This window comes from Athene cunicularia, assembly GCF_003259725.1.
Source record: "Athene cunicularia isolate RWA chromosome 3 unlocalized genomic scaffold, athCun1 chr3_part1, whole genome shotgun sequence".
Classification (NCBI taxonomy): domain Eukaryota; kingdom Metazoa; phylum Chordata; class Aves; order Strigiformes; family Strigidae; genus Athene; species Athene cunicularia.
In genome coordinates this window covers 102,893,245-102,917,866 of record NW_020799097.1, presented here as the reverse complement: position 1 = coordinate 102,917,866, position 24,622 = coordinate 102,893,245, and the positions used below count along the sequence as shown (strand labels likewise).

The window sequence follows — 24,622 nt, the reverse complement described above, 5'->3', positions numbered from 1 at the left end:
ACTTCTCCCGCTCTGGCTCCTTTCAGTTACCCCTGACTTCAGTTCCCCACCACACTGTGGACTTGAAGGTCCTCCACCTTGTTAGCAACAGTAGTGCTAGCAGCAGCTTTTGCTCCCACTCACAGACTCACCTCAGCATTGCTGCTTGCTCTGTCAGCAGATACCTACACAATATAGCTCTGCATCCTAGCTTGATACCAGATCTTTGGATTTAGTCTATACCTAATTTTAATCATCATTGTAAGATAAAGACCAACTTCAAAATTTCTTGGAAGGTTGGAAATACCTAATGACAGGAATCACACAAGCAGGTTCCAAGAAATGTGGGCTCTTCGTACCTACTTCTTTAAAGTGCTGTCAATGCATTCAGTGATTCTGTCTTTCATTAACTTTAAAGACTGCTTGTCAGCACTTTGCAAAGGATGCCCCTTACTACAAATGTCAGCCTTGCGAATATGACAAAGAGCAGATGTAAGAATCTATTCACTTATAGTGAATTTTGTTAATACAGAAAGTGGAACTATAGGGATATAAAAGGATAATCTACACCGGTAAACATGTTTAGAATAGAAAATCACATTTAATAAGTAGTTTATTTATTAAATGACAACTAAGAAAAAAAAGGATCATTATCACTGTAGCAGAAATAGCATATAGATTATGGACTAATAAGAAAAACTTAATATAAGTTTCATGTCTCTAAGAAATTACAATACAGTTCATGATAAAACAGATAAAAACATAGAAAAAATACATCTGTACTGTTATTTCTATTGTTACCAGTAAGAAATGACAAGAAATATTTTTAACAAAGGCAATGGTTTGTCAGATATGTATTGCAATTTTTATCATGTTCATCAAGAACTCAGAATTTATCAGACAAGGTAAAAACAGATAGGAAAACATTGTCTTATATATATATATATAATTTTAAAATCTGAAATATAGAGAATCTTATTTTTAAAATGGAATTTAGTTTGGAAAAGCCGCAGTTGCCACCTCACAGATTTATTTCTTGCTGGATTTTACACTAGGAATATCTTGCAACAAGCAACCAGTAGATGGAGACAACATAACTTATCACATGATAAGAAGGACACGGACTTGACTGTGGGGTTTTTTTTCATAATTATGGGAATCATGTAGGAGAAATTTCCTTCAAACAAACAAAGCTCACGTGCCTAAGATGTTATTTCACTAGTTATTGATACTACTATCATATACATCAGGTTGATTCAAAACAGTATTTCATAAACACAAGTTTTAGAGCTCATGATTTATTTCTCCAGACATTATTTGGCAACTAACTTCATTTAAATCATATACAAATTTAATTTCTTTTTTCAAGCCCACTCTTATGTGTACAAGTAGTGTTATATTTGTGTTGCATGAATATTACTGGTACTACAGAAAAAAATATGTAGTGGGTTTTTAATAAAGCAAAAAACTGCGTTTTGAAGTTGGCAGGATGCATAACATTGTACTTTTACAGAAAGACAGTCAGTAATTATTAATATAAATTATTAATAATAGCAAATTAACATTACTACTGTTAGTAATTATTGATTATGCAAATATCCTACATTGTTTAACTTCCTTTTCTTTAAACACCTTTGCCAAAATCTTAACATTATTTTATTCAAATGAACTGCTTAGTTCTTACATGGATTAAAATAAATATTTGTGTAAATGCAATGTATTTCTACAAATATCAATGGTATAGCCATATTTGGGTAAGTTTCTATAGCACGATGCACTCAGTCAACTGTTTGTAAAAAATTAGTAAAATTGTAAAGTATAGTATTATGATCCATTTTTTAAATATCCAGTGATCTCCCTGAATATCAGTTTCATAGCAATGGTACTCGATACACACACCTTTCCCCCCCCACACCCCCCACACCCCCCCCCAAAGGTGGGGAATGCAGACAAAATAACTTAAATTTAGCTATTTTGTAGGCAGATCAAACTCCTTGGTCCAGAGATTAAAGCATGTACACACTTATTCTGCCTATATTTTGAGCTGACCAGGAACTGTGTAACTGCATTAATTCTTGAGCTAGTACAATGTGGCTCTCAACAGGGCTAATTAGTTTGGGTTCAACCCCATGTTATAGCTCCAGATTGGCTTGGAAAGTAATCAAAGAAAGCTCACATCTGTCTATATAAGATTATGTATAGCCCTGGTACCAGAAGAACAAATAATCCATACTAATTTAGAGTTTGATGTCCATTTCTTCCACTTTTTTTTTTTTCTTCCTTTTTTTTTTTTTTTTTTATAGAGGTAACAGTTTATGGAAGAAATAAATGCTTGAATAGCAAGTTAATTCATGAAAAAGATAAAACATGTTAACTTCATCATAGGTCATGCTATTATATACATACTGGACACCCCTGTACAGTCATGACACTAGCATTCTTAAGTTTTACTTTTTGAAATGTGAAACAATGCTAGCTAGTAGGAATGGGCACAACCTTTTATATATATATATATATATATATATATATATATATATATATATATATATGTATAATCTGTGGAATAAGAGCAAATACTGCAGTTAATAAAGGATGCATAGACTTCAAGGCCAGAAAGGATCACTGTATCATCTGCTACCTTGTGCAATGCTACAGTGTTTGATCATCTCCCTGTTTAACCCATAACTTCTGAGATGGGTTTCTGCACTTCAGCTTGTATGGAATGGAGAATGGAACTTCACATGTCTTTCTTTACTAAAACTGAGGAGCAACAATGCCTTAATTCCTTTCCATCAATAAGTAAGCACCCTTTCCTCACTGTTTTTGCCAGTAGTAAACCAAGAAGATCCAAACTTATAGGATATATTTGAAACAAGTATTGCAAATAAAGATTTTGCAATGCTGCCCATATAATCTGCCCGAACATCTGCAGCCTTGATGCATGAGATGGCATGAGGAGATTGTAGGAAACTTCAGCAGATCATTGATCATCTCTACAACTTACTGGGCTTTAGTTAATACATGACTCCACAATAAATCCAGCTCATCAACCTCCTCTTTCCATTTGCTATGCTCCCTGTTTACAAATTATACTTTTTCCCTAACTCACTTAAAAGTGTTGACTTTTGCTGCCTTTTTCTGCTGAGACATGAATGGGCCTTCTTGGTAATCCAATTAACTATTCTTTGAAGATAGCGTGACACAGCTATAGTCACATCAGTAGACCAGGCGTACAGAGAGTAAAACGTCAGACACAGAGCATCAAACCAGTACATTCTGCACTGAAATATTTTGCCCTGTAACTTAGCAAGATAACGAATTCTGTAACTGTGCAATTGTGGAATACAGACTTTGATTGCAAGAAGTAGTTTACTTCATATATATCTTTGCTGGTTTTCAGGTTATCTGTAGGTGTTGCATTGATTTACACTCATTCATGTTTCAAAATATTATATGCAAAGGAAGACAGATAGTTCTTGGAACACAATTCTGTGATAAAGGAAAAATTCTGTGGGCTCTGAGTCTCTGTATTCACAAAACATCTCAGCAAGCAAAACCAAGCATATTTTTGTTCTGCAAAATACTGCTAGCTAAACTTTAATTTTGTAAAATTAGAAACCCAAATTCATCAGAACATAATAGTTACTGCTGCCATCTACCAGCAGTCCTCCATGGCGACAGATGAAATAAGGCACTACTTACCCTTCTTTAAAAATGTGCTACAGCTTCCTAAACCAGTATCATCCGAAGTGAACTAAATTTACTAAAATCTTTTTAGACCACAGGTCACTCAGACATTTTTTGTACTTCATATTAATGTTTATGCACTTTTTTACATAATTTGTTCTGTTCAAAACAAGAATTCCTAATTTTCTACAGTTTAAAACAACATTAAAACACTCTGGAGATTATTCTTAATATTCTAGATTCACCCAGGACAAATCAATTATTGTGAGCTAATTGCAGTTATTAACTAGTTCCCCTGTCTAAAAGCCATTCAGAAAACTTCTAATGCTATTTTTTACTAATATTTTACTATGCTTTTTTTTTTTTTTTCAAATAACATTACTTAAATTTGATTTACAGATTGAGTCTTCATAACTGCTATCCAGATAATTAAACTATATTTCTGTTTAATAGATCACAAACAGAGGGAAAGATTAAATATTCCGTCACTAAGTGTCATGGTATTTTTCCTGTGTTCTTTAGGATTAACAGTTCTTACACACAGATTGTAATTAACAGCCTATGAAAAGCAAGGACTTAGTTCATACTAGCATACTCTGATTGCACATTAATTCCCTATTCATATGAAGAACAACCAGTCACCAAACATTTATGGGCACAAAATCTTTTTTTTTTACAAAAGTTCACAAAAGGAGACTAAAAAAAGACAAACCCTCAAGCTTATACAAATCATACCAATTTTGTACAAGATATATCTACTGCCATATTTACCTGTCTGTAAAGCACCTTACATAAGAGAGTTTGAAAAAATATACCACTTTTATCAATACAAATCAAATTAATCAGTAAACATTTAAAATTTATGAGACATTTCTCTGTGAAAACAATCATACTAAATAAGCTGATTCAGGCAGTTCTAGGAGAAGCTTTAGCTGAAAACCTGCATTTACAATCTATCCTAAAAACAAGCAGAACACAGCACCAATCCAAGCATTAGCTCAATTAAAAAAGGGGGAAAAAAATGAAATCCCTTCTCAGCTTAATAACTTGTTAGTTCTTGACAAGTGCAACAACACAACAATAGGCCAGTCAAAATGAGTTTTTAAAGCGAGGTTATGCCCTTCATGTTGTGTTATCACAGTGGCAGATCAAACTGCTGACTTGGACTCTTTCTGCCAGCAGTGCTGATGCTGCCTCTATGAAGCTGCTGTCACGTAATAGTCATGGTACCTGCTCTTGCCTATAGAAAAGCACTAAATTGAACTCGAAGTAGTGTCTTTGTGATATCTTTTCAACAAGTCATGTCCCATTCAGCCTGCTAGTTTATCTCTGTCAGGCTGGGGGCCCAAGTGGTTTGCATGAGCTGTCAGGGACAGGTATACCAACCTGCTCAGTGCTAAGGAGGTAATGCATCTTTCGGGCTTGGTATTTCTCTTCCTTCTCTTTCTTTTCTAGGTCTTTTCTTTTCTCTTCATTTTCCTTCATTTCTTTGTAGTCTTGGAGTTCATTCCTGTAATAAAATAAATCTGCTAATTATATTACAACAATAAAAGACATGCTAATGTTTTATTTTACTTTAACTCTTTTATCACTTCACCGTGTTCTGCTATTATGTACTAGCAGTATACTGACACCACTGGAATGCAAAATTACAGTTCATTCAGTTCCACAGCAGCAGGATTCTACATGGATATAACTGTGAAGAAATGGGATTAAAATGATAAAAACTATGAATAGTATATTAGTTCACATTGCTTACTCTTTTGAAGAATTTGTCAACATACATATTTTTATAGATTGATAAAATAGCATTCATAGATGTCCTTTTTTGTTTTTAAGAGTCATTTTAGTTTTAATTTCTCTAAGCTGAAGTTATTAGAATTTAGTGATTTTCCTTCAAATGGTTTCAAAATAAAAGTTGTTCACTTATGTTTCAGCTAGTGCCTTGTAACACCTCCTTCTGATGTGCAAACAGAGGAGACATTATGGTATGAGAGAGGATAGTAGACACAGGATAAGAGTTGACATTCACTCCGAGATCCTTGAGTCTTTTGTAAGGTTGAGAATGTAGGCATAGAGAAGAACTGGATGTAAAACTTCTATGCATGCGAAGTCCTTATGAGGAGTTTCCATAGCATCAGGCTTCTCACACAGGCCACTTTCTACTCTGGTCAGACAGCAATGGTACAGGCCACCACATGAAACAAGAACATGCATGACAGAGGTTTGCAAACACATACTGTCATCTAAATGGGTGGGTCTGTGTATTCAATAGGTTGTAGAAAATTCCTTCACTGTAAAAGAAATAAGGAACTGTACCTAATACCAGATCTCAAAGAATGAAGAAAATTCATGATTTTAACGGAATGTTCAGAGGAAAACTTTAACAGGAAATGGACATAAGTTTCCTCTTCAATAGCTTTTTCTCATAGAGCCAGGCTTGTCATAAATTATGCAAACAGTGGAGTGAATTAATGTTCTATAAGAAAAGAAATTCTGTGCTATTGTGCACAGTGCACGTGTATGGAATTTTTCTGACCCAGTTAAAAAAGGTTAGTTTGATTAACATTTGTTATTTTTGTTATTAAGACATGGCTAGTTCAAATTAACCTGTGTGCCAAAGACACCAAACATATTCAGTCAAGCATTTAGATTGTTTAAAAGTTAATTAAGTGAGTAAATTCCCGTCTTTATTTTTTTTTTAAGCATGTGTGTATATGATAAAATAAAAAGCAAAGAAAAACATACTATTCACATAGCTGGAAAATTCAAATATTCCCACAAAACAGATTATTTAGAGAGGTCCACATTAATAGTCCCAATTGTTTCAATGAGTACCAAATAAGACACTCTGTGACAAGGGTCAAATCCTGTCAAAATATGCATATGAATAAATTTGCTGATATGAATAATCCCATGGGAAAGTCATATTGTGCCTGAAAGTGTTTTTAAGATTATGACTCAGACTTATTCTTAATATTTTAATTATCATAATGTTAAATTAGTTCATCAAAATACGTGAAAGAGCAATAATTGCTTTATAAATATGAGCATAATGAAATCACATTCTTAAATACAAGTTGCAATGTAGAATTTGTATTTGTTTCATGCTATCTTTAAACTTTTTATCAACTAAAATTAGTAAAATATTAAGTAATTAAACATGTTTTATTTCAAATATAAAAGAAAAAAATAGAATGAAAAGGAAGTAATTTAAAGATCAGAAAAGATGTATAGGTCTGTTTCAATCTCTGGACATATTTTTTTGTTGCGGTTTACTGTTAAAGGGTGCTAATACAATATTTCATACAAGGTTACTTATGAAGCACACTGACGTTTAAAAATCACCATGCTATGCTTTTGCAGCAGTGTAATTTTTTCCAACATAAGATTAAATTGCAAAATAAATGAATTACTTAGAGTGGCATGGCCCCCATTTTGCCACCCTTCTCTTGAAAATTGCTTATTAATATGAAAAAAGAAGTTGGAAAATAGCCTGTTTTACTTTATGCATAACGTTTCGGGGCCTCAAAGCCTGCAGAGCCGGACTAGCTGCACATTTTAGATTGTGTTGGCAAGCAGGGACGATGACCTTTCTGACCTGCATCTCAAGGCTATTATTAATCGCTAAGTAACCTGGTAAAGCCAAACAAATTTGTTTCCATTGAAAGGATCTCTATCTGTGTCTGAGAATTTGTGCTGTACCAAACAAACCTCATTAACTGTGTCCATTTTTGACAAAGAACTAGGAGTTGGAGAGATTGGCGACCTTTCTTTGTCCTTAAGGTAGAGATTTCAGAGTCACTGCATGTAGGTACATAAGCATTTTTACTTGGAAACTCTTTGTTCTATATCAGTCAATCATAAACAAATGAATAAATAGACAATGCATATAGTATCAACTTTGTTCTTTTATTTTATGCCACTTTACCTTCAATATCAGAGTGTATGATCCATGTTTTACATGTTTAATACTATTTCTTGTTATATTTTGATTACAGAGTCCTCTATTCAGCTTTAGTACTGCTATCTATAAGTGATGCAATGTTGATCAACATATTATTACAGTTTATTCATGTTCTTATATACTCATGTACTTCTTCCCAACAGTGGATATGGAAGCTTTGTTATTTAAACACAACTTGTGATGAAAGCCCCCAAATCATGATAAAAATATAAATTTGCATTACAGATGGAATGAAAATGGAATGCAAAATGTTTCCCATTATCATTAATCTGAATTTACCGGATTACTTTGAATGAATGATTAATAATAATTATTTGATGAAGTTAAGTGAAGAAAATACTTGAAGTTCAATGTAATTCATGATCTTTTTAGACAGTACTGTCATCCAAATCATCATGATCCCTCCTGATTATCACACATCCTCATCAGTGCTGTACCATAATCCATTTAAAAGTCTAAGATTTTTTTTAAGATGTTACAAATAATTTTCAACATACTTTTTCAGCCTACACATTTTGTCAGTTGTGCTAAAATATTTCTATCATGCATTATACTGCTCTGTACTGTTGTACAGAACATGCACACAATTCTGTCTCAGGGATAATAGCTCCCAAGATGATTCTCTCCTGAGAGGCAGTACAAAATAAGGGGTATAGAGTAGTCCAAACTGCTTGACTGGAAAGCATAGAGTTTTAGCATAAGTATAGATTCATTCTAAAGCTATTGGAACCTGAAACTTTCATCTCTTTTACTATACTTTTGTGAATTTGAATAGAAGCAACAAAAGCAAAGAATCTAAAAGTAGTTTGATATGAATATACTATTTCACACATCAGCACATTAATACCAACAGGTTATGCACTGTGCAGGGGGTTTCACTGTCACCATACAGAAAAATGCATATAAACATAAATGATGCTAAAGATATAAACTTAGACTTCCAAATAGAGTTAGACTTCCAGGTAGCTTACACATAAATGTGTTTCTTGAGAAGTTTCATGCTTATGACCTTCTACATGTATGCCTGCCCAAAGAAAATAAATCCAAATTTCATTAAAGTAAATTGAAAATTTGTTGAAATTAAATTATTTTTTGATTAAACCCTCATATTTACTGCCAGCCTTCTCTTTTTTCATGTATACCTCAAGTATCTATGAAGCAGCACAACAATTGGCAATAGTAAGCAATTTTTTCTTGGGACTATACGATATTATGAATACTAGCTATGATGCATGTTATCCTGTGGTCTCGACCACATTTGCTTCAAGACAAACCTTTCATGGTTCAATATGAAGCTTTTTGACTTGCATGTTTAAAGCTTCACCAAATTTTTTGACTGAAAAAGAGTAATTATTAATCTTGTTCTATTTTTATAAATGATCTGTCTGTTGCATGTCTCAGTAGGAATAGCACTGCTTATTAAACTGTTATAACTGAAAAAGCAGGTAATTCTTTCGAGCACGTCATCTTTTCATTATCTTAAAGCTTATCTCAGCATATTAACAGTATCTACTGCATCTTGTACAAACCTGGCTTAGTCCAATCAGAGTTTCTCCCAAATACATTTTTATGGAATATCTTTGCAGAGGAAATACGTGTAAACTTGACAAATGTCGTGTCTTATCACAATCTGAAAATTATTCAACAAATTGGAAGAATATCAGTGTTTATTAGTGCAAGTTTCAGATGCATTATTTTGTTAACCCGAAGTGTTTTTTCCTTGTGATAGGGAATGCTTTGTGTGATTCAAAATAGGCATAGGACTATCGGTGTATGTGATGAAAGCCCACAATTAAAAATAATCTTGTGTAATAGATCTGTAAAGTAGAAATTGTTCTGTTAATGATAAAATTATTTGCTTTATATGGTTTGAAAATAAAACATTTTCATATGACAAGGTAACTTATTGTTATTCTGATACTTCATTATGCAGTAGGCAGTGGTGTTGGTTCCAGCTATGAGATGCAAATTCGGTTGACAGTGCTCCTGCTGTCTGTATAAAGGTTAAAAATACACATATAATATTGTTCCTGGCACTTTGGGAAAGGTCTTCAAGTGATGATTTCAGCAATATACAGATTTTCATAATTCTGCATAGAACTGCATCATTTTACAAATTCATACTGACCCACATTTATTGAACTTTATCAAACTATTGCATTCTGTTTGCATTTTCACTGGCATTCTGTGGTCCTTTGACCAGATAACCATAAAATTATAATATTAACTAAAGGAAAGGACATCTGAGAAAATCAATAATTAGTATAGTTGCCTAGAGTACCCAGAAAGAGTATGAAGTTATAGTGATTTTAAGCAGTTCAGACCCCAAATCATAAAATTCCTGAAACATAGGCAGTAGGCAACCTTAGCATAAAAGGAGATAACCTAAATTGATTTTACCTTCCCTACTATATATCATCCTCCCTGCTCAAACAGAGAATATGGAAGTGAAAATGAAATTAGTGGAACAATACTTCTGTTACACCACTGCATGCCACTTGATTTCACATTACAGTGGTGTAGGTGAAAATGGAATATGACCTGCCATGATAATATCATTTGACTTAATCTATTATATTTGGGAAAAAATGGAATATATGTATAGAGTAGCCTAGGATGTAAAAATAGTTTAGAGAGCTCTGTACTTTAAAGACAAAGTTTTAACAGAAGACACATACTAAATACTTACGTTAGCTATGTATCATCAGAGAGCTTGAACATCCTCAACCTTCTGATATTTTGAATGAACCCACTCAAATTTACTGAGCAGAATAGAGCAGCTCTGTAACCCCCTTACTCCTCCTGACCATGACATATACACCTGTATGTATCCTGACAGAAACACTTGACCAAAATATTTGATCTCAAGTTGCAGTGAAACAGATGCTCAAAGAAGCAGTCAGTTATTACTGGTATAAAGTATCTTACTGCCTAGAAGACCTATCACAAATGGGTGTCCAAAATTCTTACTAATTTTAAATGTGAATGTTTACATCAATCTATTCAACAACTTAATCATGACTGACACTCTCTTCAAAATCTAGAGGAATGGTACTGCTCTGTTACTGCAGTGACGTGAACAGAAAACTAATATAACTCCTTATGATTAAATAAATAAATAAATAAATAAATAAATAAATCTAATGTGTAGGCATGCAAAAACACCCTAGAGTTTCTATTATTATTATTATTATTATTATTATTATTATTATTATTATTATTATTATTATTATTATTACAGAAATATATTCATAACACCTGAAAATCCCTTTAAAATTTGTGCATAGTAGAACATACTGTGCCATTCTTTTCTTAATCACATAGTGATCACTGCCAATGGATCTAAAAGTGACATACCAGTTCCACTGTCAAGGTCCACAATGTGATCAATACACTACGCAGGAAATGTGATGCACATAGCAGTGAAGGGCATACAGTGAGTGAATACCTTGTGCAGATCAGGAGATCAGGACACAGCATGTACCAGACGATAGGAAAGAACAGACTGATGTATCCTTCTTACCCTTCCAATTTCCACTGCTGCACAGTTACTCAAGAGAGAGCAACAGCTTTTCTAAATACTGATGGCAGAGCCAGCTTATAACTAAAAAGATATTTTTTTTCCCTAATTCATTATACAAAATCTTCTAATTAAGGTTTCAGTAACTACTCATACAGAATTTTTTCTCACATCTATTTAAAATCTATTTTTTTTCTGGTAATATATAATCTTTTCAAATTCTTCTATTTTCTAGAAACGTGCAAATTTATTAGTCCAGATGTTCTTCCCTGTGTGTATAAGTCCTTAAGCCGAATTTACTTCATACTCATTGGCAGCACAAAATGCTGTGAAGTTAAAAATAATTTTTATAAAAGGTCTGATTTAAACGATGATGCTTTGTTAGCTTAACTACTTTGATTTTAATTAAACTGTAAAATGCACCCATTATGGATGTGACATAAGAGTAACTACAACTCTGAACCTTCTGTTGGCTGAGGAACTGGATCCAAGTATACTGGTGCAACTTTATTTATGCTCGGGTCTATACTAATAATTTCTAGCACAGTGTCATTGCTAAGCTGCTAAGAGAGTAGTCATGTTTTTAATTTTTTCCAGCAACATAAAAAAGAGGATGTCTAACCACAGCCAAATACCACTGAAAGTTTTCTAGTGAATGTCATGTGAAAGTATCTGTTATCTTTTGGCACTGCAATTCCCAGAAGACTATATATGCTACCATCTGCGCAGTAATAACTAGAGGAAACCACACTGCTATGTTTTGCTACAGTTAAGCTGTTCCCAGTACTAGAATGAACTCATTTAAGCTAACTGTTATCTCTCTGTTGCAGTGCAGGACAATGTAGACATATCTGTACTCCTTTTACTTTAATATATGGTACTTGGCAACATTTACGATATTCAACATTATGTGATCTAGAAAGCAAACATGATGTTACAACTTCTAAAGGTCATCAGCTAAGTTGATTTTCCTTCTCAGGGTATTATGAAACAATTTGACTGATGTCTACTCCCTAACTCACATTTTTCACTTACTTCATATAAAGGTCTGCAAATAAAGGTCTGCATATAAAGGTTTGCAAATAAAATAGTGTACTTTGTTCACATTAAACAGGTTTTAACAATGGCAAGCAGGGAGAGCTTTTACATATTGACCCATTACATATAGCAGAGCAGTAATGCCAAATCTCACAATTTCAGAGTGATTTTCACAGTACCTGATGGTATTTTCAAATTCCATATTCATGGAATGGTGTTATCACTTGATCATCTATGATGTCATTTTTAATGACACATAAAACATTGTGAAAGACACAGCAAATGAGTGTATTTTTTATATAGCAAATGCAAGTATTTTGAGAGAGATCTGATGCATGTGATCATACTGTAGTGCTACTTGCAAGTATGATTTCACAGAAGTGGCTAACTGTCATACTGAAATTATAAACTAGATCCCAATTTTCAGAAGTGCTAGGAAATCTTATCTCTTACTGTCTTGAAAACACTGATGTACTCAACACCTCAAAAACTTGGGTAATTTTTAGTATGGCATACAAGAAATTACACTCAGAATTAAAGTCTATTCTCTGAAATTTGAGTTCTACCATGCAAACCAGACTACATTTAATTACAGATTTAGATATCCATTTATTCATGCCTAAAGAGTACATTCAACATTTTGATTCTATTTTTTTATCTTAAGTATATTCTTTCTGATCTGAGTATTAGATCTCTTCTTGAGTAGCCAAGCACAATGTTAGATGATGGTGAGGTTTCCCACCACCAAGTACAAGTAAGATAATGAGTGCTGCATCATTTTGGGTATCATGCAAGCTGAAAGATCAAATTAGTTTGTTAGATGAGGCTGTAAACGTTTTGCTATCACTAGCTAATTGGACAAGAGAAGAATAGCCTACTTGGAGAAAAGAGATGGAAAATGTTGCTTTCTTGAAATACTTTGTCCTGTTGATTTGGTTTGAAAGCAATAGGAACTATGAAGTTCAAGGTAAAACACTGGGACTTAGCTTCACTTTCAAGGATAAACAATTTAATGGATTCATGGAATTATCCCTTCAAAGTGAGGAGTCTGAAGAATTTCAAAGGGGGATAATAAGTAAAAGTTTTGCACGGCTTAAAATCATGCTCACAGTTTGGATTTATGGATTTTAAAGGGGGTATTCTGAGAAGGATTCACAGAGATGAAGAAGTTCTTCTATGGTGCTGTGATGAAAAGGTATATAAATCAATGCATAAACTGACAATACATAAGAAGGAAAAAAAAATAAAAATTTCTTATGCATAATAACTGTGCTGAGTTCTGATGCTGATAGTATTTCAAAGGGTGTTTGAAAGTCTGTCCAAAATGGTCACAAAATTTGTTTTAAACAGAGAGACATCTTGCAATAACCTCCATTGTTTATGTTTAGCACAAAGAATACTAAAAGTTGGCTGAATTAAGGTATGGATTCTGAATATTAAAGGAGTTTTTAGTCTAGTAGAGGAGGATATAACAAGAAGCAATGGTTCAAAGATAAAATGAAACTATTTCAATGAGGAAATATGGGACATACTTTGAACACCAGAGGTAATTAACTCTGGGAGTAGACAAAAAAAGGTATTTCCTATCTTTTGATGTTCTTAAATCAAGACTAGATTGTTCAGCCAAAGATTAATGGGCTTTTTATAGATATGGTTATAAATTTTTTTATTGACAGATATGATACAAGGGATAGATTTGAAGTCAGACTAGACCATCTGATTCAGAAAAACACTTTGAGCATCACTAGAAGAAAAGAGCAACACTTTTTTGTTATCCCTCATTACTGTTCGAGACTGAAAAATAGAAGACAATTATTTTTTCCATTTTCTTCTCTGAGTACTAAATAGAACTAACTGTTCTTAGATAACAGAAGAGTCTATTTATAATGATCTAGAAAATCCAAAAATAATTAACTCAGACTATTACTTTTTTTTTTTTTTAAATCTCTTATTTTCATTTCAGACATTTTTCTTTTAAAACAGAAAAAGTAATTATGAGAGACTGTATACTACTTTGCATTTCATGCAACTCTATGATACTTCATGTGATATTATAGGGTATGCCAATATAAAGGGAAGGACCATAATTTTCTACCATAAAATACCTGAAATGTCAAAGAAAGATCAATAAGCCTTTATATCCTCAGTCAAAAATCAGATCATGAACTTGCAAATATGCAATACATAGATACCACACTTCTAATAAAAAACCACAGCTGTGGTATGGCTCTTTTTAAAGGTCTTCACCACTATAATCTCCACTTCTCCCACATAAATCAGAAATAAAAAAGGCAGTCTAGCCTCAAAAGCCTTCCACTGGGTAAGGCAGTGCCAAAGAACATCTTACTTAGCTTGTTTTTTCTTAATATTCCTGCTATTTCTGAGCATTATGATATATTGTGAGGTACACGACTTATTTAATAAGGAGTTATGAAGTATGTGAGCAGGTAATGGCAGTTTACTAGTTGTACTGAGACACAGTATCTTACATTATGATGAAAACTTTTAGTGTTAAATCAAATGGACTGTTGCGCATTAATTAAAAAACCCCACATTGACAGTTATGTCTTTTGATTTTATTTTCTTTCTTTGGAGAACTCAAAAATAAGCTACACTTCAGCACATTCTGGAAAAGCTGTATGTGTAAATTAAGTACTCACTGATGTATCCTATCACATAGGAGCTGGAATATTTGGATAACATACAGCAAGCTGTTACATAATTGTTTGTATACAAATTGCTTCTACAAATAAAAGAAATATCTAATTTTCTAATGTTATACATAAATTAATGCATTTAAATTTTATGCTTCTTATTAAACTGAAAATTGCACACCAGAAAGAACCATCACCTTATTTTAATGACAAAAGAACTGCTTGAAGTGTGTTGAGTAAATGGTACATAAAATTTGTCATACTTCTAATGACCTAAACAGCTGAAAAGACTAATTCTCCAAAAGGTACATGAAAAATGTTTATATATTTTTTCATGAGCCTTTAGTCTTCAAGTGGTAGAGCTCTTCCCTTATAACCTAGTATAGCCTGTATATAGATGGCCTGTCATGTCTCTACAATTAGATAAAACCAGAACTGCTATAATTTAATCAGTTACAACCTGAAAATTATATTTTGAAAATCAAGTTTATTAATATGTAATCTTTAGGTAATCATATTTATCCTCCTAATTTACACAATATTTATGATACTCTACATGTCCTTGAAATAGGGAACAGGGACACTACACTATGAAAAAGTGGCCTAGCTGCTGGAGTTCATAAATTTTGTTCAGCTTTGGATGAGTTCAAAGAATTGCCATGTAAGAAAAGCCTTACAGAGGGAATTTATCTGATTATGGCAGTAATAATTACCCAGCTGTTTATTGCAGATAGAGAAATAATTCATGTAGGCAATAGGCCGTGGTGGCAATGACACTCCGCATTTAGTAAATATGCAAACTGTTCACTTCTAATTAACCAAGCTAGAGGATGCCCTTATTAAATGTATAAACTAAAAGTGCCTTCCTGACAAGTGATGAATTGTTACATTGCACAAACTCTTGCCACAGAATTACTGAAGTGAACTTGGGGCTTAACTTCATTAAGAGATCTTGTGGGATAGTTAAATGAGGATGGACAGCATAACAAGACCTACCTGACAGTCAATGATATGTTAGAGCTTAATGAAACTGTACCTCTTCCCCTTTTCTACTTATTTTACAGTGAAGATCCTACTTCAGACAAAATGTTAAGTTTGTGAAGTCTGTCTATATAAGGCAACATAAAATACTAAGATTAGCCAGTCCTTGTCTGCAAAAAATGTTTTATGAGCTGTCAGTAATTCTAAGAGACCTATTTCAAAATAAAAAATCTAATCCAAACACTGAACTACCTTTAAATCTCAGAAGTATAAAACTACTGTTATTCTACAATACTATGTTGTCACACCTGTTTTATTCTTCCTTCTACCAAAAATAATCAGCTATACCACAAACTATTTGGTCCAATGAGTAATTCAAGTATCTCAAATTTTCTTCTACACACTCAGATTAAAAATTTTCTGTTGGATACAAGTGAAATAATGCTTAATATTTAATCTGTCACTCCTAATAGTGTGTTTAGTGCTATACAAAAATACGTGAGAAAATACAGTCTTCATATTTTTAAAGACTACAATCTAACCAGTTACCTATGTCACTTATATTATTCATGTTTATCTGCAAAACGATCTGTATTACACAGAACTAGCTAAAAACCACCACTTGCTCAAGAGAAATGTGGATAGAATAAGGCACACGAGGTATGTCTAGCTGAAATTGTATTGGAAATTTAGCTTACAGTGTAATGATAATGGTTCCTACCTTAACCTCACTGCATTCAGAAAGTGCTTTCCTATGTAGTTAAACCAGGGTATTGCCTGCTCTATAGCTTTAGCCAGTTCATTTCAATTTCTTCATCAAACTAAAAAGACAAAAAGTCCATCTAAATGTCTTGTTTTGCAAAATGCATTATTAAAAGCCTATAGCTATTATAAAAGCGTATAATTAAATGAAATGGTGTTAATATGTATAAAAGTAGGCAAAAAGACCTAAAAATGGACTGACTTGTCAAAGAGGGGTTTTATGTACGGAATCTGTGAAGAAATCTGGATTTATGGACAACATATTTAAGAAGGTACAATCGTCACAAAAATGACTGTAGAGAATATTTGAACCCGATATGAGTCTCTAAAATGTGTAATTTTAAAGCTTTTCTCTGGTCTAATTGCCACTTAAGTTAATATGACCATCATAATATTGTTCAATGGAAACTAGGTCAAATCTCAGAGAAGAATCAAATAACTCAGTTCTATATCTTACTCATCCTAACATCAGGTTTGTAGTTATCGAAGTACTCTGGGATCCTCAGTGGATTACAGTTCTCAGCTTCCTACAAGAAGAGTAGTTATACCTAAAATCCTCAGGAAAAGGTATAGATGTCTCAAATTATGTGCCCTACCACTCAAAATTAATATTTAAATAAAAGAAAGCATATTTGGCACTTGTCTTTGTTTCTTTGGCCCCCAAAGAAAGCTGACAGGATAAGTTTACATTTAGAAAATTCTAATTACAGGTAAATAAGTTAAAAAGCATAAAGCATTTCCTCTAGATATCTTTGAAGACAAGGAAAAGAAGATGGTTTGAAGATAAATTAGTTAATTAAACATCAAGTGAAAGACAACATTACAAAAATGAGTTTTTTATTGTTGCAAGAATTCCAAGGAGCTGTCTGAAAGGCTTTGGCACTAATTGAAAATAGACTACAGAATCAATTGCTTCTGCAGTCAATGAGGAGGAACATTTTAATTGAATTATAAGACAATATATACATTCTTCAAAACACTTTGACACTTGAGAAAATGGCCAGCACCTGGACTTATCTTTATCAGAAAGGCACAGACAGATGGAGGCTGAGCGAGTTCTCCTCATATCACTATTACAACAGATGATTTATTTCAAGCCTACTTCATGGAAAATAGCAATACCTCAAAAGTTTTAAGAAGCAAAATACTTGTTATGTTACAAGTAAATAGACCTTAGTAATGCTCTAGTAATCAAGAAGCTAGATACTCTTAGTTTTTTCAGTACTTCATGCTCAGGCAGAAATTGCGTAAAAGCTAAACATTGGATTAGATCATCAGCAATGTGTAACAGTACTGTATTTCACTGTTCATTAAGATTATAAAAAATCAGACTTAACAAAGGATTTGTGAATAGACATATTGCCAAGGAAGTGTTTTTTCTCACTTTGCATTATCTATTTTCCTGACATTTCTACAAGACCAAAAATCTTTAATGAAGATTGTGGTACTAAATCTGCTGATGAACCAGCTAGTCAAACTCAGATGAAAGCTGCACTCTTTGGGGCCACTCTCAAGGCTTTTTCACTACTAAAGCTAACAATAACAGAAAGAAGAATTTAGTATCAGTCCTCTAACTGTGTGAAGTTTATCATTTATAATCATAACACTGTTTACATACACTATAATGCTTGCTAAAGCTAGTCTTGGGTCTTAGTTTGCTACTGTTAAATCAGTGTTTATTCAATAGCCAAAAAAGCTAAACTACATGCCTTGATTACACAAGAACCCCAATGCCAGTACTTTGCCACTGCTTTGTTAGTTTTCTGATACTGCTATCTTACTGAGTTCTGTGTCTAGGGAAAAATTTAAATGGTGCCATTCATCAGTAAATGAAGCACTACATCCCAAAATCTTATCTCTAGTTACACACCTGACATATAGCAAAGTTGCCTTGCTGTAGTTTAAAGGCCAGTGTGTAGATAACCTTAGTCAAAGTACTGCAAGTTAATCACGCAGTTGGGCAACTGACATCATCCATAAATTCTTCTGATATAATGGCACCAGCATGCTAATTTATATGAAGTGATGTCCATTTGCTTATCATGGATTAGAAACTGTTTCACATTAAACAAAATTCTAAATGCATCATATGGAGTTATAGCCTATGCTAATTGCTTTTGGCATATTTCCCCTTGTAACCATTTTGCCAGCTCTTAAAGATGTTAAATTTAACTTTAACAATGTTTCAAAACAAGGCATTCTTCTTTAAAATTAAGTACACTAACTTCCCTGCGAAGTAATGCAATTTTTTTTAATGCAAGGATTTATATATGCAACCACTCAACTAATCCATATACAGATAGAATACAGTATGTGTTGGTATTTATTTATTTAAGTAAAAATGGATGCTATAGATGAAGATTCATTACTAAAATGTAAACAAAAAACTTTTGGAAAATAAATATTTAAGAACATATTTCCTACTTGGTTGGTTTCAAACTTCCTAAATCTTGCAGCCAAAATAGAATTCAGGACTAATTAATTCATTTCACTGAAGCTAAACTGTACAACTGTCAAGAAAAATCTGAGTATGTCCTTATGCAGACAGAGTTCAGGGTACAAATTCATTCTTTTGCCATCTATCAAGGGATTCTTTGAATCACTTCTCAACTTAACTACTAGGGACTCTACAGGGGACACCAGCAGCCATCACCCCTATTGGTTCTGTAGCAGCGGGAAGCAACAGGAATGCTGGAGGAAAACCCACCCACTCTTCAGCCAGTCTGAGAGCTGAAGCTGACAGTTATCTTCAGTTCATACAAAACCACTTCCTCAAGTTAGGATAAGCAGTCTGTTAAGTGAGTGCAAACTCACACATAATATGACTATTATTATTTAATTATATTTTAGGTCAATTTCTGTTAAATCAATTTCTGTTAAACTTAATTACATCCCTCTATGGCTTTAAACTGGGGCAGCTTATATTAAGTTTACTTTCTCTTGGGGTTTTCACAGCAAAGACAAATGATAAAGGTCTGGCTACTAAATGAGGGCAGCTATTAAATAAGGACGGTTTGTATTAAAGCTGAATGGTAAAGATGTGGCTACTGGTTGAGAAAACTCCTTACTAAGGGAAGTGTCTTGTATTTTTAAAAAAAGGAAGGTGAAGGTGGAGAGAGAAGGAAACAAACTTTGTTCAATAACTCTTATAAGTTACTCTTACAAGAAACTACCAGAATGTCCCAACGTTACATGGCAACTTCCTCTGAAGTTTCTCTTAGAAACAAGTGAGTGGTAACCTGATACAGGCTGCTTCTTAATGAAAAAGGAGAAAATTAAACATAGCCCCTGGTTCTGGAGACCGAGTAAAAGCATATCTCAGAAGGAGTTGCAATGTGATTTCAGGTAACTGTTGATAAATAAGAACTCTGTCAGCTTTATTCTAGAAGACTGAGAACCATGTATTGTAGTTCAGTTTAGAATTACATCATAATTCCAGAAAGAATACAGTTTAAACAAACATGAAATTATAAATTTCTCGTGTGTATTTGTTGGGTGTTTTTTCTGGTTTTGTTTGTTTGTTTGTTTGCTTGTTTGTTTTTCTGAAAGTGAAGAGTTATACCACTATGGAGTTCTTAAAATCAGTCTCTGTTTTACTGTAGTTCTATTGAAAAACTTGGTTCTTTACTAGTACTGACACTGCACTAATGCACGTGTTCTGATGAATACACCTATAAGACAAATAAGAAAAAATGCATTACTACATATATCATGTTGTGTTGTTTTGTGGTGTCTAGAGATGTGAAACACTCAAAACCAGCCTAATCTGAGTGCACGAGTGTGTTAGTAGCTCTATCCGCCAATGTGTAAATTTCCGTAATGCTGATGCTGGAATAAAACCCCAGCCATTTCATAAATGCACTCTTTCAATTTCAGACAATTCTTGGTCTTTTTTACAAGGAACAGTTACAATAATTTTATATACACAAAAATGTTTGTGAACAATGAGGTTATACTCTTCCACATTTGATCTGATGGGTTATGAAAATATGCAGAGAATCTCTCCTCTCCCTTTTCATGTATCCCTCATAAGAAACACTGTGGGCCACCTTGGGGCCAAAATAGCTGTCAATAACTTAGCCCAATGACAGGAAAAATCTGTTTGGCTGAGGGCCTACACCTGATCTTCACTAAACATCTGTTAGATTTCATAAGTAGACTGTTGAAGATAATATACATATTAGTTTTCAAATGTACTCCAATGAAGAGATTACTGCAGCGGTTCTTGACTGCACTAGAGAAACAGTGCATTTTTTAAACTGAAACACTACAATTTATTCATTAAATTTGCTCAAAAATTCATTTTTCATTTTTAACTTTTTTTTTAAATCTGAAATATGGATTTCTTTAACCTGAAAGACACATATTTCTGTGAACTCTGGAAGACAGAATTCAAATTAGCAGAATATCAATATATCAGTTGCCAAGTAAGAGCTCACACAGACCAACTTTGACACATTTTTATGTACCTGAAGTCATACTGCTCACCTTACCTGTTAAAGAAAATTAGCACAGAAGTATTGCTTGATTAAAATATCTAACCAATGCAAGGGCTTTATGGTTTTTAAAGACCAGGAACAATATTAGGGAATTTGATGAACATGTCAAAGCACTGAAAGACACGTATTTGTAGTCCCCCAAAGTTAGGTGTAACCAGCAGAGATCTATTTTGGGTGTGGGGAAATAAAACACAAAGCTCCCATCAGTCTGTGTTCAGTACAGCAGGAATACCACTTGCTATCTTGTTTTATTGACACATATCAAAGATCAGTCTAACTGACGTTATGAATCTTGTTCCAGGTTTAGGGAAGGAATGGAGATGAGTGATAGAATTCTTATGAACAGAGAAGTGGGTTACATCTCTGCAGTTCATCCAGTTATATTCATTATAGACCAGAAAATTATGGCTTCATTTAGTTTCCAAGATTTGGTCTAGTCTTCCTAGGGTTCTACCTTTTCAAGAAGAGGACATATTTCAAGGATTTCAGAACAGAAAGGTACAGTTGAAGAGGTCACAGATTTTTTAAGTCTGGTTTTGCTGAGTTATGCTCTAACTTTCTGCATAGGATATACTTAAATTAATAAGTAATGAGAGATTAGAGTTAGGCGGTTCTCAGTATTCTTCATTATATGTAACAATGTAATGCATGGATTATAATGCAATGACAAAGAGGATGTAGCATCAGCTAAAACTGAGGAAAAATAATATAAATTAATAAGCAGTTTCCAAAAAAGTTGGATAATTCTTTTTCTCATATATAACCTGCATATACTGTTTTCTCTAACAGTCTTCTGGTTAAATTATCTCTGCCGTGTGATCTAGATGAGACTCCAGAAATACTTTTTCACTAGACTCCCTTCTATTTCTATGCTTCAGAAAGCAAAGATTTGTCTCAGGCTTTCTGAGCAGCAAAAACTGGATAGATTTTGTCCAACATCCTTTCACTTACAGTAAGAAAGTAATGATCGTAGTCACCCAGTATTTTGTCTGTTTCCACTGTTATATGAAGAAATAGTCATGGATCAGGACATCAAATGTTCTAGAGGGAAATAATTGCCTCTGTTTTAGCGAGCTTTCAACTTAAGTACAGGGAGAGACAGGGGATGGATAGGAAAAACAGAGTAGGAACATACACCAATAAGTTCTATCCAGAAATCTAATAGGTAAATTAATCTCTCTCTATAACTATGAAAAGAGACTCCTTCACTATGTCCACACCAGTATCTTTTGCAATTAATATTCATGGTATGGCTCATGCATGTAACTTAGATCCAAATCTGTATTTTCATTCATTGTTAATAACCAATTTTCAAAACAGATTATGAAAAGAAAATTTTCTTAGCTTGTGTATAATTATGGAAAAAAAATAAACAAGTTCAACAAACCATATTTAAGGCATAATAATCTACGACTTCTAAGCATAGGTGAGGAGCCTAATTCGGTTTTATTAAACTGGTATAAAGCCAGAGTATGTCTAATCAATTCAAATAAATTATTCTAGATTCATAATAGCATAAATGAGAACAGAATATGGCACAACAGGCACAGGAGTAGGGCAAAGATAATGACGACTGATAGATAGATAGATAGATAGATAGATAGATAGATAGATAGATAGATAGATAGACACACATGATAATGGAGGGGATCCTACACTCAAAGAAATAGTTTCATTAGTGCCATAAACTTTTTATAAATAAAAGAAGAGGGAAATAATGCTTTACCACATAGAGTTTTTATCTTTACCTGACAATCTCGTTATTCACAGAAATGGCTTCTAAGTATTTCTTCAGTGCATAGTAATTATGGATATATTTCCGAACATAGTAGCCTCGCCATCTTTTCTGAATCTAGAGGAAATAAATATATACTTAGTATATTTCAAATCAAAAGCTTGTATGCATATCAAATATCTGTTGTATTTCCCAAATAATATGGTTTACTTAAAAGTGATATCTAGTAGAAGCACCAATATGTTTCAATGAAGAAATTGAAAGTAGGACATAACATTTTGTAGTTAAATGATGAAATTAATTTACTATTAAATACCAACATTGAAAAAATAATGTCAAGTTTTCAACCACTCTTTATATTGGGTTGTGGCAATGAAAAGAAGTTCCTGTTATTGCCAGTGGCATATGTCAGAACAGTAAAAAACAGACAACAGAAGTGGTGTCTTTCCTTAGGTACAACATGCATTCCCTATTGAGTCACCACCTCACCAATATCTTCATCTACACTCTCACCCTTGTGTTCTGGATATAATCTAATCTGAATAGAAGCCTTTCTGGTAACTCAATGAATGAGGCCTTGTAGATATATAATTTAAAAATTGCAGTTCTTTCATCTCCAAAGTAAGATGACGCATGTCTATTTGTCACACATTAATTATAATCTCACAAAATACTATTCTTCCTGCGTAACAGATAAAGCTTAAACTGGAAAAGGAAACCTCTTTATCTGTAACTAGTCTTAAAGTTGTATTAAGAATAGATATTAGGTAGCATCCTCCACCAGAAAGGATTCATATTTTGGTACATTCTAAAAAACATCAGTTAAAATAAAAATAGTTTAACCTGACTTTCCCTAAGAATTTATTTCAATAAAACACTTTAAACCTTCTCTGATCTTTAAAAATTCTAATCATGATGTTGCAGAAAAGATTACAGCTATCTGTTTTGTGAAAAGGGAAAGTAAGTATTAATTAGGTAAAAAAATTATCAGTACTGCCATTCTGTTAGCCATATTTATTCCTATGCCATGACACAGACAGGTGGAAGATGTAACTTGTTCTATTCAGTCATGCTGAGGGATGCTCATGCCTCATTTTTTTTCCTGTAAGAGGTCAGTGTATTCTAGATCAACATAACTGAAAAACAGATTAATGATCTTTTCCTCCGTTCTCAGTGTCTAGTTCTTCTTTACATTCATTTATCCTTGAACTTATTTCTCTTCCTGAAAAATATTCTTTACTTCCTTCCTTGCATTTTGTCTCCTTTTTTTTCTCAATATATTTCTAAATTAATTTCCCAATTTCTATCTTTTAGTCTGCATTACCTATCACGCCTGCTCCAGCTTCCATCTCTTTGACATTTATATCTTTGAAATCTTAATAGACATAACAGCTGAAAGGCAGAATCTACATTAAAAAAGCAGGAAGACTGAGGTCTTACAATCCAGAAGCAACTCCAAGGTGAGAAGCTACTCACCTTCATTAAGTACACTGAAGAGAAGAATACAGTAATTTACCAAGAGGTCTCCTTTTCCTGTGGGCCTCTGGCTACTAGACTTTTCAAGAACTAAAAACTCTTCAGTGTATCTACAGGGAATGTTTTTCTTTTTTTTCCTTTACACCAATGCTCCTCTTCCCAGAAGCAAGGTATGACTTCGTAAGTGGAGTGCAATCCATGTGTTTGGATTTCTTTTCCTTACCCTATCTCTTATTCCAAAGCAGCATGTAAAAAAAAAAAAAAAAAAAGGAAAATGAGTGTTGTGTTTTGTTGTGTTTCATTCAGGAAGAAGGAAGAAGGCAA

The 24,622-nt window shown here is 33.3% G+C and overlaps 1 protein-coding gene across 1 annotated transcript in view; it reads right to left on the bottom strand.

The window, feature by feature from the left end:
- Positions 1-24,622, bottom strand: part of SPATA17 (spermatogenesis associated 17) — a gene marked incomplete at its 5' end in the record, with an annotated part of 89,964 nt that overhangs the window by 50,587 nt on the left and 14,755 nt on the right. The window contains 2 exons of the mRNA XM_026844634.1: positions 5,053-5,176; positions 22,836-22,939. Of these exons, the coding sequence (XP_026700435.1) occupies positions 5,053-5,176; positions 22,836-22,939 (228 nt within the window). The remainder of the gene's footprint in view (positions 1-5,052; positions 5,177-22,835; positions 22,940-24,622) is intronic.